Genomic DNA, 18,290 nt, shown 5'->3' with positions numbered 1-18,290 from the left:
TTCTGGGAGACACTGAAAATGATAAATATGGTAAGAGCTACAGGGTCTCCATGTGTATTTTCTATATAATATATTTAACTTCCTTAGAAGTTTTTTAATGGAAAGAAAGAAACCAGCAGAGACTTACTTTACATATATTACATAGGTAGCAATGTATTTTAACTCTGTTTCCAACTTTCCATTCCTTAGCCTAAGCCCCAGTCCTATGTGATGCCTCCCCAACCCCAGCTGCATTATAATGGACATTATACAGAACCGTACACTTCCTCCCAAGGTAAAGTACACTATTTCTGAAATGCTGTATAAAATTATTATACTCTGAATAAATCTATGAAGACTTGGAGATCTTGGAGCCAGGACAGTTTTTGGCTGATGTTACCTTGCAATTGTTTTCACGGTTATAGCCATCCTGGATTCGTAGAAGGAGCTGCCATTAGATTCAGTTTCTCAAAATGTGTCGCAATATGCAGTATCAGATGTTGATACTCAGATGATCCAGAGTTTGGCCCATGGGAGCTCCTTTCGGCCGGCTCCTGTGTCCTGCTGATACTCCCCCGTTAGCCTTTGAGTGCTTCCTTGTTTCTGGCACAAGATATCCCAAGCTCGTTTTGTTTTTTTTTCCTGCCCGAGAGCTTCCCATTGTAAAGCTTTAAACATTTCAACTTTATTTTTATTTATTTATTTTTATTTTTCACTTGATTAGTAGAGCGAGCTGTATTTAAGGCAGTGCCTCCAAAGCTGAATGTCAAGCATTCATTCACAGACATTTACTCTCTACCCTGTGTACAGGGCTCTAAAAGCCAAGGAGATTGAGTGCAGAGAAGTAGTTCCACATCTTAAGAATCTTAAAATCTAATAGTAGGGGATAAGACTAGTACACAAATAAATACAAAGAGAGCGTGATTGTTTTGAGGAGAGAGGGCAAGCAATTATGTGAAGAGAGTCTCATCCTGTTGGGGAGATTGAGAAGGGCTTTCTGGAAAGACGGGTGGATTTAGACAGCTGGAGAGAAAGGCGGGCAGTTGATTGGGGTTGCTACCCCTGGTTTGGGGGGACAGTGGATGCCATGGCACAGAATGAGGAAGGGCATTGGGGAGAGGAGGGGTATGGTTGGACTCTCACGTAGGAAACTGGTAGAAGTGATGTGTGAAGGGACCAGAGGTAGGTTGTGAGTGTGTTGTGTGTGGGCCTTACGTGCACAGATGACAATTTCCAGTGAGGTAGGCTGGTAGGCCATAGGGGAACAGCGCTTCAGGGTGTGGATTCCCAGAGTGTGCACCTCAGGGTATTTTTGCCTTCCTCACTGCCCTCTCCTTGCACCCTGCCCTCGTCTGGTTCTGCACCTCCAGGTGCCCCACCTCTGGGTAAAGACTCTTCTCTCTGCATTGTTAGAGTTACCTCACCACTCTGCCCTTTTCCTCGGTCTGCAGATATCCTAATACTTTGTCCTTGCCACGCCTCTCTCTTCCAACAGTGGTCGGAGTTACTGTTCCCTTCCCTTTTCCGCCTGCTGCTTCTGAGAGTAGTGCCTGTGTGGTTGTTACCCGTGTATTCCTTCCGCTGCCCTCCCAGGTCCCCAGCGCCCCACGCATCCTCCTCACCAGCACGTCCCAGATTTCTCTCCTGAACAGTCTCTTTTCAGTGCTCTGGTTCTCCCTCCCCTCCCCCTCCTGTGCCATCAGCGTTGTTCGCTGCCTGGGAACGTCTGCCTGTGGCCTTCTTCCCTCCCTGGGCAGGCTCCCACAGCAGCCCATCCACGTTTCAGATTTCAGCAGGGATGGTTGTCACATCTGTGTTTCCCACCTGTCCTTGGTCCTGGGCCCTGCACTGCCATCTGTCTCAGAGTCACAGTTTAGGGGCCACTACACGGACAGCCCTCCACGGGGTGCTGGCTTACGGTATCCGCGATTACAATGAGCTGAAGATGAAAACGTTAAATTTCAGCTCATCACTCTACCCCATAAGCCTGTCCCTCTCCCCCTTGTCCTTACTTCATCTTTGTGATGAAGTCACTGTCCTGGTTACTTGGATTCCAAACTGCAGGTAATTTGGCCTTTTTTTTTTTTTTTTTTTTTTTTTGACCTCAACACCCAGTCATTACACATGCTTTTGCCTCTAGCTCCATATATCCCTTCCATCTCCCTGGCCTTCTGCTCCTGGTTTAGTCCAGCCCCATGGCTAGCTGTAGCCCCATCTTCAGCCTGCACTCTCCCCAGTTCGCTGGACACGAGAGTGCCGGGCTCTTCTCATCTCCCCATTCCTCTCATTCCTCTGCCTGGGGTGCCACCCTCTCCATGCTGATTCCCAACACTCCTTTTCCAGTCTTCCTTCCCGCTGTGCTCCAGCCGAACCGAGGATGCCCTCCACAAGTGGTCTCCCAGCCTTGTCCGAGCTGCCCTGTCACTCAGAACGCCCTTTTCCCTGACACGACCCCGTAGTGTACTCTCCTGCCCACGTGCCTGGTTCCCCTCGGGTCAGTGAGGCTGGGCTGTGGGAACCCTTGTGGCCCATGCAGTAAAGGTGACTTCTTGCTCAGGTTACCTGGCTGTCATGCGCAGGCAGGAGGGCTCTGCTCCCCACGTGCCTGCCCCTGTGTTCCTGCTGGAGGGGCCTCTTCTGTCTAGAACACTGGTCAGGGTGGTGGGGGCAGGGGGGCATGGAAACTGTCTCTCAATCTTCTGCTCCCTTTCCCTTGACCTCTGCTAGTCATATGACCATGCCTGGCATAGGCCACGGGGTGAGGAAGAGTAATCCTGCACCCACTGGCTGACTGGCTGCTGCTGAAAGCCAGGCAGGCCCTCCCCACTGCCCCAAAGGCCACTTGAATGCTGTATTTTTTGTGAGGGTGTTCTTGATTCTCTCCTCCCTGTCCCCATCAACCCAGCCCGAGCTGGAAGTGATCCTTCTCTCCTCCCACGTGGACCCGTCACACTTATCTCCTTGTAGTGTAACATGTCCTTGAATTGTGACTTTCATATACATTTTTCCCCTTTACTCACCTGGATTCCCATCTTTTACCCCCATCAGTGCTCAGCATAGTCTTCTGCACACACGGGCTCCCAAAGGGATGTCCTGTGGGGTGCAGGGAGGAGCCTGCAGGCAGGGAGACCAGAAGGGGTGGGTATCAGGCCAGTGCAGACAGGCTGGAGTAAGGACCAGGGAGAGGCTGTGGTGCCAGTGACTCCAGGGACTCCGAGGTCGCAAAGCATTCCAGGTGTGGGAAGAGTGCAGGACGGTGAGGCACCGGTGTCAGCAGGGAGAATACAGTGTGTGTTTGAGCCCTGTTTCTACCTGGCTTGCGTGCCACCTGAGGAAAGTCCATATGCTAGACTGACATATTCACTTCGATAACCACTAGTCACTAAACCATCACACAGCTCTGTAATCCCAGAAATAATACTTTTCAAAGCCAACTGTTCCCCGACGGACCTGACTGCTGCTCTTTGAAGCATGAGAAATCACCCTCAATAGTGATGGTGTTTCCAGTGAACCACAGATTGGACAGAAGAAACATGCCTCCATCCAGCCTTACCTGGCACACAGGCAGCCATCGTAGAAGAGATGGTGCTCCTGATTCTGCTAGCTGTGGATCCCCATCTCACTGGAGCACGGGGGCTAGAGCGGGCAGTGGGGGAGGGGGGTGACTAGCTTAGCATGATTCTCCCTGGCTTCTGGGCCCTGGTGAGGTATATAGCAACTGATGATACTGTTGGACCTGCAGAAGCAGAACCCGCAGAGTTCTTGTCTTTCTGGCTTCATTCTAGAAGAACCCATAAACAACCTAGAATTCCACTTAAGGAGGTATTTATAGATGGTCGGTACTTGAACTAGCTCAACATCCACAAGGCCACATCCCCACCAGGGGAAGGGAGCAGTTAGTGGCCCAATGCCCTGAATAGTGTCTCTGCCTCCAGCTACCCAGAATTCCAGAAAGTCTGTTTCATCTCTAGTAAAACACATTTTTGATTTTCAGAAAAAGACAACTGCACTCTTAATATTGGACTTAGATTTGGTTAATCTTTACTGGGGCGGGGGGGTGTTGAGATGCTGAGTACCACCCTTAGAGCAGGCAGAACTATCACCATTCTATAGATGAGGACGCCCGGGCTCCAGAAAGTGTGCCCACGGTCATTCAGATAGTCCGGGTACAGCCAGGTTATTTCTGCATGGATTTTTGTAAACGACACCGAAAATGTCAGCAGCGTTCAGGGCACATCTCAGTTTCCGCCTAGAGTAACTGGTCCAGCTCATTCGCTTTAAATGTGTTTGTTTCCCAGATAACCTCTTTGCCACCAACCAGAATGGATACTATTGCCACTCCCAGACGAGTCTGGATCGAGCCCAGATTGACCTCAGCGGTCGGATCCGAAACGGCAGCGTATACAGCGCGCACAGCACCAACTCCCTGAACAACCCTCAGCCCTACCTGCAGCCCTCCCCCATGTCCTCCAACCCGAGCATCACTGGGAGTGACGTCATGAGACCCGACTACGTGCCGTCACACCGCCACAGCGCCCTGATCCCGCCGTCGTACCGCCCGACCCCGGATTACGAGACGGTCATGAAGCAGCTCAACCGGGGAATGGTGCCCGCCGAAAGGCAGAGCCGCTCGCTGCGAAACCTCAACATCGGTAACTCGTACGCCTACAGCCGGCCCGACGCGCTGGTCTACAGCCAGCCGGAGATTCGGGAGCACGCGCACTTCGCCTCCCCGCAGTCGGCGCACTACCCGTTCAGCCTCAACTACAGTTTCCACAGCCCGTCCCCGTACCCGCACCCCGCCGAGCGGCGGCCCGTGGCGGGCGCCGTCAGCGTGCCCGAGCTGACCAACGTGCAGCTGCAGGCGCAGGACTACCCGGCCCCCAACATCATGCGCACGCAGGTGTACCGCCCGCCCCCGCCCTACCCGCCCCCGCGGCCGGCCAACAGCACCCCGGACCTGTCCCGCCACCCGTACATCAGCAGCAGCAACCCCGACCTCATCACCAGGCGCGTGCACCACTCGGTGCAGACGTTCCAGGAGGCCAGCCTGCCGGTGGCGCACTCCCTGCAGGAGGTCAGCGAGCCGCTCACGGCCGCCCGGCGCGCGCACCTGCACAAGAGGAACAGCATCGAGGTGGCCGGGCTGGCGCACAGCCTCGAGGGCCTGCGGCTGAAGGAGCGCACGCTGTCCGCCTCGGCCGCCGACCCGGCGCCGCCGCGGCCCGTCTCTGCGGGCTCCCAGCCCGGCGGCTTCCCAGAGAGGGCCGAGCGGGACGAGGCGGACGAGCGGGGAGGCCTGGGCTATGGCCACAAGAAGTCTCTCTCGGACGCCACCATGCTGATCCACAGCAGCGAGGACGAGGAGGACCCGGAGGAGGACGTGGCTGCGCTGGAGGTGCCCCTGCTGCCGGCCTGCGCGCCGCGGGGCCGCCGCTCCCCCGAGCCTCCGCCTGGCCCGGCCCGCGGGCCCTGCGCCCCGGTCCCTGCCGCGCTGGGCCCGGGCCCCCTTCACGGCCGTGAGCCCGGGCCCCATCTCGGGGAGGCCCTTCGACCCCACAGAGAGGGGCTGCTCACGCCCTCCATGTCCGAATCTGATCTCACCACGTCGGGGCGCTACCGAGCCAGGAGGGACTCCCTGAAGCAGCGGCCCGTGTCAGATCTCCTCTCCGGAAAGAAGAACGTCGTGGAAGGCCTTCCGCCGCTAGGGGTAAGGTGAATGTGTGGCGAGTGTGTGGCCAGGTCCTGTCCTTGACTCCGACTCCTGGCAGTTCGGCTTTGTCTCTTGGAGTTCTTCTCATCCCCCCATGCCTCCCACCCCCATGCGCTATTTCTGGACTTATTTGGAATAATTTGAGTTTGAGGATTATCTATGGAAATGAGGGGGATCAGTTGGATCGGTTAGAATTTTAGTGGTTTTGCTGGAGATAATTAGGTGAAGTGAAAAGGTTAACGCGGGAGGCTCTGGAATGGAGAGGAAAGAATAAATGAAAGGTTTGGCCAATGCAGCCTTAAGGAAAAGGGAGTTAAGCTTTCACCCGCTTTAGGTGAGGTTGCTTTGTTAGCCACTTGTTAGAAACACTGTGCTGATGCAGCAGCAGGGGGCTGCATGGTGTCTGAGAGCAGCATCCTTGGAGAGAAGTGTTGCTGATGTCCGAGTGTGTGGATACTGCTTGAATTCTGTGTGTGTGATCTCTGAGGGCTGAAGAGTGATTCTGGAGTTGGGAAGGTGGCACTTTGTCAAGACAAAACACTTGAAAGCTCCAGGTCTTTATTTTTTTAATTTTTTAAGAACGCGTATTTATTTTGAGAGAGAGTGAGAGAGCGAGCCAGCAGGGAAGGGGCAGAAAGAGAAGCCCAAGCAGGCGCCACACTGTCAGCCTGGAGCACCATGCCAGGCTGGAACCCACAAACCGGTCGTGAGATCATGACCTGAGCTGAAACCAAAAGTCAGATGCTTACCTGAATGAGCCACCCAGGCCCCCGAAAGCCCCAGGTCTCTTTCAAAGAAAGATTAAGTGAACGAGGATCCCAGGAAGGTCCCTTGGAGAAAATGCAGCTCTTTGATACTCAGTATAGCAAATAACCAGCAGTTAAGCACTTGCTTATGTGGGGCAAAATATAAAAGAGCATACATATCATCTCTAGCTGCCATCCCCCGAGCACTTGCCATGTGCCGAGGCCCCTCTGGTTTACAACAGGCCTATTATTCCTTCAGAAGAGAGAACAGACTCTGAGATGTTTAGTAACTTTTCCAAGGTTACACAGCTAGTGGGTGGCTGAACTGGAATTTTAAACCCATGCTTATCTCTGCAACCTATTTTCTTGTCAGTTATGCTGTTCTGCATTGAGGTATAATGTATATAATATTTTATTAAGTAGCTGTTGTTTTTCTAAGCCTTGCTGTTTTCTGGCTTTCCACGGAAACTTTTTGAGTCCCCAAGCCTTGGCCATGCATTCGTGCTTTTGTCATGGAAGCGTGGTGGCTCTAAATCCTCTTGCTTCATTGCTCAGGCTTCTGGCCCCTCACTGCCTGCACGCCCTCCCCTGGCCCTGCCCTCGGATCTGGCAAAAGCCATTAATTAGCCTGTCCATCCTGTCTCCCAGTTCCTGTCAGCGCCCAGCAGCTAGGACTCCTCCCTCACCTCTGATAGTTCTCATATGCAGACTTCAGGACCCGGCACAAGTATAGTAGGATCTTCATAAACTGGGAAGAAAATCGACACAATTTTACAGTGCGTATGAAATAGATTAGCAGAGGTAGACTGAAGCCACTTAACAAGAGTGTGTTTGCTTTTAATGAATCGGGGGTTTGAATTTTAAGCTTATTTTCAATTTTTCTTAAGATTACATTTGTATCTACCTGAGCAGTAAAGACCAAGGTCTCAGGTCAGCTGGAGTGGAAGGTAAGGGTTCATGATCAGTGATTCACGGTGGGGGCTGGGTGTGGATGTGTTTCCAAAAGGTAATGCTACCCAAGTCCCTGAGCCAGCTGGACAGGGCCCTTTCATACTTAATCCTCTTTCCCTAATTATATTGAGAATTTTCCATCATTTTTTTTTTAATGTTTATTTTTTTTGAGAGAGAGAGAGAAAGTGCAAGTGGGAAAGGGGCAGAGATCGAGGGAGACACAGAATCCGAAGCAGGCTCTAGGCTCTAAGCTGTCGGCACAGAGCCTGATGCAGGGCTTGAACTCACAGAGGGTGAGATCATGACCTGAGCCAAAGTTAGACGCCTAACTGAGCCACCCAGGCACCCCAGAATTTTCCATCATTTTTATGTGTGACCTGAGTCACTTCTCCAAATGATACTTGTTTTGAATGAGTCCACTATGCAAGCTTATTGTCCCTTTTGAATGGGATCTAGTAAGATCCCCTAAATCTGAGGACTTTGATGAGCTTGCTTCTCTAAAATTACAAGTTTTCTTCCTTGTTGACTTTTTTTTTTTAATGTTTATTTTTTATTTTTGAGAGAGAGAGAGAGAGCATGAGCAGGAGAGGGGCAGAGAGAGAGAGGAGACAGAGAATCCGAAGCAGGCTCCAAGTTCCAAGCTGTCAGCACAGAGCCCGACTCGAGGCTTGAACTCATCAACCATGAGATCATGATGTGAGCCAAAGTCGAACACTTAACCGACTGAGCCCCCAGGCACCCTTTCCTCTTTGACTTGTAAGGCCCCTAGTATTAGTACAGATCTGTGACTGGATTATTTCTTTGGCATAACGGATTCTCCTTTACTGGAAGAGTGTGTATGGCAGCTATGGCTTGAGGGAAAGGTGTAGGACCTAAGAGTGGAAGAACTTGGATCTGAGGCTAGATCCTTCCCTTTATTAGTTCTCTGCCCAGTGGGCTGGACCTGGCAGCACCAGAACCTCATCTTCTTCATCTGTAGCATGGGTACAGTCACCTCTGCTCTGCCTGCTAAGTCCCACATAAGGTTAGGCCTGAAAAATGCTTTCTAAATTCTATGATGGGGCATAACTGACTTTAAAGAAAATTTTTTATTGTTCTGACACTGATGACCATATATGAAAAGGCATCTATGTGACCTTGAGCAAGCTGCTTCTCTCTGACTTATTTTTTCACTCGTAACCGAAGCTGGCCCCAGAGAGTTGTTGTGGGATAAACTGAGGTCCTAGAGCATAGAAAATGCTCAGTCGAAGTTAGCTTATTACTGGGAGGTTGCATCATACTGACTTCCTAAGAATTGGAGAACTCTAGCCCCTGCTAAGCCCCTGAGACTCCCCATAGTAACGTGGGGTTGCCATTATCTTCATCATCCAACAAACTTAGTCCACATCCCAATGAGAATTGAGGTTACAGGAGTTTAGTATTAATATTAAAAACAATGAACTAAATTGCAGACAAGCAGAAACATTTGAGAGTTCTCCACCCTTCTCCACCTCCAGGAACTTGATTGTTATCTGAAAACCAGTGGGCTGGTTGGAGTGCTCCCATAGCTAGGGACAGATTTTCCTCCTGTGCAGCCCCAGTCTGGGTGGCGGTTCTCACACAAACCATGGTGCGGCTGTGCCCCGAACACCACGTGTCTGTACTCTGAGGACAGTACTAGCTTAGACTCCGTGCGCCTTTCTTCAAATACTGGCTTTAGAACTGACCTTCCACGCAGTCAGTTTTATCCGGCATGTGGTGCAGTGGGCCCTTCTGGCTCATTCTCAGGCAGAGAACAGCTGGAGCCACCTCGTACTGGCTGGCGAGAGCGGGCTTGAATTTTCAGGAGTCTTGTGAGCCACTTGATGTTATGTTGGCAGCTTGAAATTGGCCGTGGTGGGAGTATTTGCACCATGGAAACTGGCAGACTTTATAAGCCCCTCCCCAGCCCCCCTGCCAGTTGTTAGACAGCAGCATCCTGGGATTTCCTGCACAAGGCAGAATCCTGACATTTTAGCCTTCCTCCCTCCCCTCCTCCCTCCCTGGCTGGTAGAGCTGGAATAAAACTCATTTCCTTGTGAGACAACTGAGAAAACCATTTCTGTCAAACGAGGGCCACTGTTGTAATTATTATGGCTTCTGAGGGGGTGTAGAAAATACCTGAGTAGACTTGGTGGTCCCGGGCTTGTCTGCCTTAGAGAGGAAGATCATTACGTTAGTAGTCACTTTAGGAAACACACATTTTCAGGAGGCAGATAGCCTGTCCTGTGCCCCCCAGCCCCCTGGCGTGACACAATGGAGCTCTCGGTGCTGTTTTATTTTCCTGGTTAAAAACGTGCAGTTCTGAGAGGTGTCATGATCCAGCCCAGGTCACACAAGTCTGCAGCAGAAGGTAGAATAGAATAGGGAGGGTGAGCGCAGAAAACATGTAATTTTTTCAGAATGATTTAAAGAGCTAATATATATTTTTAAAAAATTACGGAAGCCTATTGGCAATCACACAACTGCATTTAAAACCCTTTTTGTGGACGGCCACTGATTTGTGTGTGTGTGTGTGTGTCATGTTTTGAAATTTGGGAGCTCTTTGAAGGAATGCTGTCTGCCTGGAGCCTCACCTTACATTACAACAGAGCCTTGAAACCAATTGCATTTCAAAATCTATCTGGAAGACTTATCAGGGCTCTGGCCTTGAAAGGAATGTCTTCCTCCCAATGTTTGGTGTGTGTGTGTGTGGAGTATAATCTCTCCTCTGGTTGAACACTCCTTCCATTTGTTTCCAGTCTTCAGTCCGTTGGAATTGCTTTTCAAGGGGGTTGTATTTGTGTATATTTCATATATACATACAAATATTTTTATAGGGAATGAAAAAGAGCCGGGTAGATGCAAAAAAAATTGGTCCTCTCAAATTGGCTGCCCTAAATGGACTCTCCCTGTCTCGACTGCCTCTGCCGGATGAAGGAAAGGAAGTGCCTGCCAGAGCCACCAATGACGAGAGGGTACGTACGAGACATATGGACCCAGTATGCCCCCTGGGGCCATCCATATAATGCTACAAAAGTGCCTTCTTGAGATGTTAGTGAATTTTCAAATACATTTAATCATCACAAATGAGTGTTATTGAGGCAAATCTAACAGATAACTTTAGAGTAAATGTTGATTTTGCTTGTTTCTGAATGTTATTCTTGACCTTCTTCCAGCCATCTACAGCAGTCTTGATATTTGATGGCTTTAAATTAGAGGAGATCTACCAGTACATGTGCACATGAGACTCTGACTGCTTTCATTGTACTGAAAATGTACCTCAAGAGTAAACAGTTACTGAATGTTTCACGACTTTCTTTGTGACCAAGATAATATTTGCTGTGAGGTTTTATTACATCAAAATCAGACAGGCATGAATTAATGCTAAGTGAAAAGATTCCTTTGCTTACAACTGGACCATGGAGATAATTTTGAATATTCTTTTTTTTTCAGTTTTTGTGTATCGTTGATTAGAACATTGAAGCATTTGTTCATAGAGATTGGAATTGATTCGTCTACTCTAGGGTTTACTGTTCTCCAGGAGAATTTTTCTGTCTCTTAGGAATTACAAAATCAACCGTAGATTTAGAGAAAATGAGTTCAACAAATTAGGTTAGGCCAGTTTTCACCTTTAAACAGAACTCTGCATTCTGCTTCTCACCAACAAGGTTATTTCATTTGTTATTCATTTATTTTTTTAAAGTTTATTTTTTTGGGGCGCCCAGGTGGCTCAGTTGGTTGAGCATCCAACGTCAGCTCAAGTCGTGATCCCACCATTCAGAGTTCAAGCCCTGTGTCTGTGGTGACAGCTCAGAGCATGGGGCCTGTTTCAGATTCTGTGTCTCTCTCTCTCTCTCTTAATAAACATTAAAAAAAAAAAAGTTTATCTTGACAGAGATAGAGACAGAGTGGGGGAGGGGCAGAGAGAGCTGGAGACAGAATCCCAAGGAGGCTCCGCGTTGGTGGCACAGAGCCCGTCACGGGGCTCAAACTCACAAACGGTGAGATCATGACCCAAGCTGACATCAAGAGTCCAAAACTCAACCAGCTGAGCCACCCAGGTGCCCCTCATTTGTTATTTTAACTCTTATTGTTATGTCTTGTTAAAAAGTTAGCTTTGGTTTCACCTAGACTTTTCAGTATCAGATAATGCTAGACTTGAAGCAGAGAACAAGATTTCAGATGCGCCATCAGAGTGCAGCTTAGACATGTGACTACACTCATTCCACATATTCCGTTTTACAGTGTAAAATTCTGGAGCAGCGGTTAGAACAGGGAATGGTATTCACAGAATATGAAAAAATTCTTAAAAAACGGCTAGTTGATGGGGAGTGCTCAACAGCACGACTCCCTGAAAATGCAGAAAGAAATCGATTCCAAGATGTCCTTCCCTATGATGATGCCCGAGTGGAGCTGGTCCCAACTAAAGAAAACAATACCGGCTACATCAATGCGTCTCATATTAAGGTGAGCAGAGCGGGTAGGGTGATAAACGGGCCGTGAATTTGTGAGTTGAATCACAAGAATGATAAGAATTGTATTCGTGTGTGTATTCTAAAATCAGCCTAGTTTGAACCATCGTAACAAATTGTGTCTAAACTGGGAAGTCCATTTCCCCCGGCTGGGTAGGAAGTATTTACCACTGGAGCCCAGGCCACATGTGCCCTTCCCCTTTGGTGAACCACTCCGCCCCCAACACTATTGCCGGGACCCAAGGAGCACTCCTTGCCCTGACCTTGGGACTTTGTTCTTCTAAATCTGCAGGCCTCTTTCTGGCTCCTAAATTCTCTCCAGAGTGGCAGAATTGCTAGTTTTTCCTGATCACATATATCCGTTAATTCTCACATGACAAGAGTGTCTGGGTATTTTGATGGTGGTGTCGCCGAAGCTTTTCCCCGTGAGGCTGCTGTCTGTTCTCTGCATATTCCCTGTAGTCGCTTTCGCACATCATTTTGTTCTCGGGAGAAGCAGTTACACCTTTTCCCTAGAAGCCGAGTAACACTGTCTGACCGGGCTAATGTTACACCCATTAAAATGGGAAAAAGTGAGGATTCCCAGCTGGCAGGCGAGGAAGGCCAGTGCTGTCTCTCCTGCGTCATCGTACCTTTTGTTTTCTGCTGGCTAGAGGTCCAGTTCTTGCATTTTGGGAAGGAGAAGTTTCCTAATACAGAAGGAGGAAGTGTCCATGGCCAGGTGTTTTTCTTCTTTCCCACATTTTATTTCGTTTACAAGTGATATTTGATGTAAGCAGCTTCCCACGGGTGGCTTTTAAAAGAGACCTGACCATCTGCCCACGGAGGCCGGTACCCTTGACGGTCTTTGGGAATCTATGCACGTGCTTTGTAACGTGGGTATGGTTTATTTAAAAACTGAGCATTTCTGTGGAATAACTCATCTAGTCTCATGACTGGATGGATGAGAACTGAGTGAAGTCGTCGTCCTGTGGGGGTATTTCAAAGTCTTTAGACACAAGCTGAGGAACTAAGGAAGGTGCCTGAGCTTCAGAATTCCTGGATGTCCCACTTACTAGCATGGGACTTGGGACCTGCTTGTACTTTCCTCTGAATAAAGAAGTGCTGACGCGTCCCCCTCAGGCTGTCCATCAGAACCCCCGCCCCCCAACAGCTATTCACTGTGGTGACTGGTAGCTCCCAGGGCACCTGCCACCATGTGAGTGAGCCCTCAGTGAGGGGATGTGCCTGTGATTTATGAGGGTGTGGGCAGCATAGCACCAGGCACTTGGGAAACAGTCACTGTGGTCACCGGACGTCAGGGCGTGTGGGGTCTAACCAGATCTCCTGACTGTGTTACCTTAGCCTGTTCCTAAGGAGGTGCAATCTTAGGTGCAAATTATGTGTCATTCTGGAGGGTGATCTTGACTCAGGTTCAGAGGTGAGACCACTTTGAGCAGGGATATTTTTGAGCAGGAATATTTTTTCTTCTCTAGAAATTTGACGTTTAACCTCAGTTTTGGCTTCATTGTTAATGTTTTTCCCAACGTGTTTAGCACTTCATGGTTTAGCACTGTTTGAATTTTAGGATCCTATTATGTTGAGACTATTTTTATAAGAAGAACCGTAACAGCAGCAATAACCACTGTTTATTGAGAACCTATTATGTGCAGGCACCGTATATATTGACTCAGCTAATCCTGCCAGGTGACTCATCTAATCACTATGAGGGTATGTGATATTTTTATTTTACACATGAGAACAGAGAGTCAGGTTAAGTAGATTGCCCCAGGCCACCAAAATATTACGTGAATTCAAGTGCATGGGTTTATAAAACAGGTAGTCATGGGAATTGTATTAATAAGGAAAAAAAAAAGAATAAAAGTCTTTATTCTGAATAATTCCATTCATTCTTTAGTAGCACCGTGAACTACATGCATGTGTGTGTGCATACATCATATATGTCCACACGTAGTGATTTTTTAAAAATCTTTTCTAATTTCAGGTCTCTGTCAGTGGAATTGAGTGGGATTATATCGCCACACAGGGACCATTACAGAATACCTGTCAGGATTTCTGGCAGATGGTGTGGGAACAGGGAATTGCCATTATAGCCATGGTGACAGCGGAAGAGGTGAGTGCTCCTTTCTCCTAATTGATTTCCTCAGCCCCCATAGAACAGTCATTGTGGGTCGTGGGGAGTCCTGACCCTGAGAGGAGGCGGCGGGCTGGGACCCTAACCCTGCACTTTGGACACGCTGCGTGTACGGAAGTGCCTTCGCTGCTGGATCTTGTGTTGGGTTTTGGCATTACTTGTCGTTTTGTTGTTGTTGTTGTTTGTCTGTTTTTTAACGTTTGTTTTTGAGAGAGCGAGAGCGGGGGAGAGGGCAGAGAGAGAGAGAATCCCAAGCAGGATCTGCACTGTCAGTGCAGAGCCCGACATGGGGCCTGAACCCATGAACCGTGAGATCATGACCCGAGCCGAAGCCGACCCAGGCGCCCCTGACCGTACTTGTCTTTCCCAGGAGGGCGGAAGGGAGAAGAGCTTCAGGTATTGGCCACGACTTGGCTCCAGGCACAACACCGTCACCTACGGGAGGTTTAAGATCACAACCCGGTTCCGCACGGACTCTGGCTGCTATGCCACCACCGGCTTAAAGATGAAGCACCTGCTCACGGGGCAGGAGAGGACAGTGTGGCATCTCCAGTACACAGACTGGCCTGAGCACGGCTGTCCGGAAGACCTCAAGGGGTTTTTGTGTAAGTGTCTTCATTCCCAGCACAGCCTCTGCTTATTATTAATTTTTTTTGTGTTTTTACATTTATTTATTTTTGAGAGACACAGTGAGACAGAGCACAAGCAGGGGAGGGGGAGAGAGAGAAGGAGTCACAGAATCCGAAGCAGGCTCCAGGCTCTGAGCTGTCAGCACAGAGCCCAACGTGGGGCTTGAACTCACAAGCAGGGAGATCATGACCTGAGCCGAAGTCGGACGCTTAACTGACTGAGTCACCCAGGTGCTCCTGGACTTGCTTTAAAATAACGGTTTTACGTGTTTCGGGGAGGCTTCAGAGAGACCGCCTCCTCTGTTTCATTTTGTAAATGAGAAAATGGAAGCCCAGGCAGAGGCAGTGACTCGCCCAAGGTCACACTGTCCGTTGGTGGTTGCGGTGCTCTTTATGCAGAGTCCTCCCAGTCAGTGATGATAATCTGAAAATTGTCAATTTGATGGGCCTTAATCCCCAATTATGTTTCTGTTTCTGGCATCTCACAGCATACCTCGAAGAGATCCAGTCTGTTCGACGCCACACAAATAGTACCAGTGAACCAAAAAGCCCCAACCCTCCCTTGCTGGTCCATTGCAGCGCAGGAGTGGGAAGGACTGGCGTCGTCATCTTGTCAGAGATCATGATCGCCTGTCTGGAACACAACGAGGTATTGCTGTCCTTCTTCGGCTGGGGGAGAAGTGGGCAGGGCCCAAGGCCAGGGGAAGAAGGGACCCAGCGGCCTAATAGTTCTTTCTGAACAAGTACCCAGGGGGCTTCTTCTAGAAGATGCTGAGGTAGCAAAGAGCGTCTGTGTCCGTCTCCTGACCAGATCTCTGCGCAGGCTCCCCCCTCCCCCCCCCCCGCCCCGTCTCCGCAGGGGAGTGCATTCCCCTCGTGGCTGTCTCCCCATCCAGGTGCTGGACATCCCAAGGGTGCTGGACATGCTGAGGCGACAGAGGATGATGATGGTGCAGACCCTCTGCCAGTACACGTTCGTGTACCGAGTGCTCATTCAGTTCCTGAAAAGCTCAAGGCTCATATGAGCTCCCACAGCGTGTCACGGGGACCGATGGATCATGGGAAGCGTTTACAGCGAAAAGAAGTGCTTGCCTAACTCCTACTTCCTCCGGCACCCTGGGCCGCCAGAGACCGTGTGAATGGATGACGGGCACTGAAGGCACTGGGCCGAGCAGGAGGCCAAAGTCGGGAGGCTTGGCCCGGGAAGGATGCTGAGGGAGAAGGACTCGGTTCCCAGGGCCTCGCCCGGCTCCGGTCTGTCCCATTTGCGGTACTTGCACACTTTGTGGAGGTTGTGTTTTCCAGACAATTCTCTGTTTTGCTGAAGCTATGCTGGGCAACTCTGGCAATCATTAAGGCGCATAGATTTCTATCTTAAACTAGTTTTTGATAATGGAATTTTATTTTATGACTAAAGTATTTGAACTTTCTAGGCGGATGGTCCACAGGTGTGATTGGTTCCTGTATAAGTTTGTATTTAAAACCATGTTGCTGTTTCTCGTTACTTCTTAAAAACCTTGGGTACTTAACAGTTTAGTTACCAAACCCGAAACTACGAGAAGAATCTAAAAGTGTTATTTTCAAACATAGAAAGCATTTTTATATTCAGAAAATTTCTTATCCTAAAAATTCTATATATTTGTACCTTCTATTTTTTCCAGACGAGAGTTCATCTCAACTCATTAAGGTACTGAAATGAATGAAGGCACGTGATTGAAAATGTAAGAGAATAATCGGATTCACCATTTTATTCAGTATTATTTGTAAACCCAAACGAGTTCGATTTTTCATTGGTTGAAAATGAATTGGAAAACCATTGCATCGGATGGTTTTAAGCACTTTTTTTAATTAAAAACAGATCTGAGTTCTGACATGTGCTGCTTTACAGATGAAACAGTAACAGTGGACATTGCTCCAGGAGTGTTTTGGAAGAGCTGAGGAGTAAGCGTATGTAGGATGGTTGGGGCAAGAGGAGTGTGGCATAAGTACAAGATGCCTTTGGCCAAAGTACAGTATTAACTATACTTGGCCTGCGAGGCTGGGGTGGAGAGAGGGGGAGCTTGGGAGGGTGGGGGCCGAGCCGCCCCCAGACGGTGGGTATCCCCAGGAAATTCAAGAGCCATCCCTGTCAGTGACTCTTTCCCTGGAGTTTCTTATACCTCAACTCCTTTTCTAATAAATAAAGTCAGGTTTCTGTGACCATCAAAACCTTGAAGGGGCTTTCTTTTCTTTTGGTTGAAAGAAGGGAAGAGTTGCTAATAGCTTCACCTCATTTCCCAAAACTGCGCCCATACTTGTGGGGCCACCCGGGATTGCTGTGGTATTCAGGAGGTGCTCGGGTTTTAGCTCCCCAGCCTCCTGACTTCACCCCTGAGGTCAGTTTTAGCTTCTTGGGCCCCCCTCCCCCCCCAGCCCCCATCCTTTTCAGATGCACCGAGTGCCGGTGGGCAGAAGCAGGCTGAGTTAGAGAAGGGAGAGTGTCGCCTTTGGTCCGGGCTAAGATGGCCTTGTCACGGAGGGACTTGAGTAGGTCTGAGGACTAATTGGAACATTTACCTGAGGAACCATCTCGTATTTCCTTCTGAGGCTGCGTCTGTACAATGCACAGCTTCCACAATGTCACATGCAGGGTTCTGCCCCTATTTAGGATCTGCTGGGGGTGGTTCCGATTCCTTCGTTCACCCCTAAAGCAGCGTAAGTCACTGTGGTGACCACGGAGTGTGTATGGTCACCTGGGAGGCAGGATTTCCTTCATACGGTGTGGATCTGCCCATCTCTAAGTCACCCAGAAACCACCCACCGAAGAGGAAAATTCACAAGATGCTAATGAAAGCGAGAGGTGGAAGTGGACACAAGCGCTCACTTAGGGACAAAATGTTCCTTTTAAACCGGAAGTTGTTTTAAGAGTCCTGTTTAAGTAACAGTAGACCCAAGTGTGAATATTGACAAAGAGCTCCCAGAAGAACGGAATAAGTTTTTTATGGTCATGTTTCCCGTCTCCACACCGTGTAAAGGACAGGAACGTTTGCAGTGCTTTCTTTTCTCCCGCGGTACGTTTTTTTTAAAATGCTTTTCCGTCAGGTTTACACATTTTGAAGTGTCCCAATGACAAGAACATACTGTAAAACAAAAATCCGAAGAGTAATATATGGTATATTTGTCGTCCAGTTGTAATAACTGTAAGAAAATTACTTTTGAGGGCTACGTCATACCGTTTAAATGTCACTCTTAAAACGTCGCATGTTTGACATAGCTTCTAAGATCCATGTAATTTATTGTCCCTTTTGAATAAACTTTTCCAGTTAGTGAATGTCAAAGTACTTCTGGATAAAAATAAATCTACGTTACTGGACTCGGAAATGATGTGATTTTCCAGAGTGAACTGTGTAATTAACATGGACACTTGGTAGGATGTTGCCGTCTGCCAAGCCTCCATGGTGCTTTAGTATCTCAGTGTCTTTTAGTCCCTTGAGTTTCTACGTTTCATGTCAAAATTACCAAAATGTACATTTCCCCAAAAAGTAAGTTACAAGCCGGTGTTTCCCAGAAGATCAATGTTGGCATCTCTGGCATCAGTCTTCCTGATTAGTGGGGTCTTTAAGATTTTTATTTTTAAGTAATCTCTACACCCAACGTGGGGCTCAAACTTACGACCCCGAGACGAAG

At 48.8% G+C, this 18,290-nt stretch overlaps 1 protein-coding gene and 1 long non-coding RNA gene across 2 annotated transcripts in view; one reads left to right on the top strand and one right to left on the bottom strand.

Annotated features, from left to right (window-relative positions):
• PTPN21 (protein tyrosine phosphatase non-receptor type 21) overlaps positions 1–17,984 on the top strand; it is an 82,067-nt gene extending 64,083 nt beyond the window's left edge. The window contains exons 12-19 of the mRNA XM_043556791.1: positions 190–274; positions 4,278–5,689; positions 10,227–10,364; positions 11,635–11,856; positions 13,846–13,974; positions 14,366–14,600; positions 15,113–15,273; positions 15,521–17,984. Of these exons, the coding sequence (XP_043412726.1) occupies positions 190–274; positions 4,278–5,689; positions 10,227–10,364; positions 11,635–11,856; positions 13,846–13,974; positions 14,366–14,600; positions 15,113–15,273; positions 15,521–15,649 (2,511 nt within the window). The 3' untranslated portion in view covers positions 15,650–17,984. The remainder of the gene's footprint in view (positions 1–189; positions 275–4,277; positions 5,690–10,226; positions 10,365–11,634; positions 11,857–13,845; positions 13,975–14,365; positions 14,601–15,112; positions 15,274–15,520) is intronic.
• Positions 488–3,099, bottom strand: LOC122469423. Its single transcript, XR_006293465.1, has 3 exons — positions 3,000–3,099; positions 1,804–1,918; positions 488–582 (listed from the first exon to the last, which is right to left on the bottom strand). It is a non-coding gene; the product is annotated as an uncharacterized LOC122469423 (long non-coding RNA).
• Positions 17,985–18,290: the final 306 nt, after the last annotated feature.

Source organism: Prionailurus bengalensis, chromosome B3 (genome assembly GCF_016509475.1).
Source record: "Prionailurus bengalensis isolate Pbe53 chromosome B3, Fcat_Pben_1.1_paternal_pri, whole genome shotgun sequence".
NCBI classification, from domain to species: domain Eukaryota; kingdom Metazoa; phylum Chordata; class Mammalia; order Carnivora; family Felidae; genus Prionailurus; species Prionailurus bengalensis.
The sequence above is the reverse complement of the archived record's forward strand: the minus strand, read 5'-3'. Positions and strand labels throughout refer to the sequence as shown.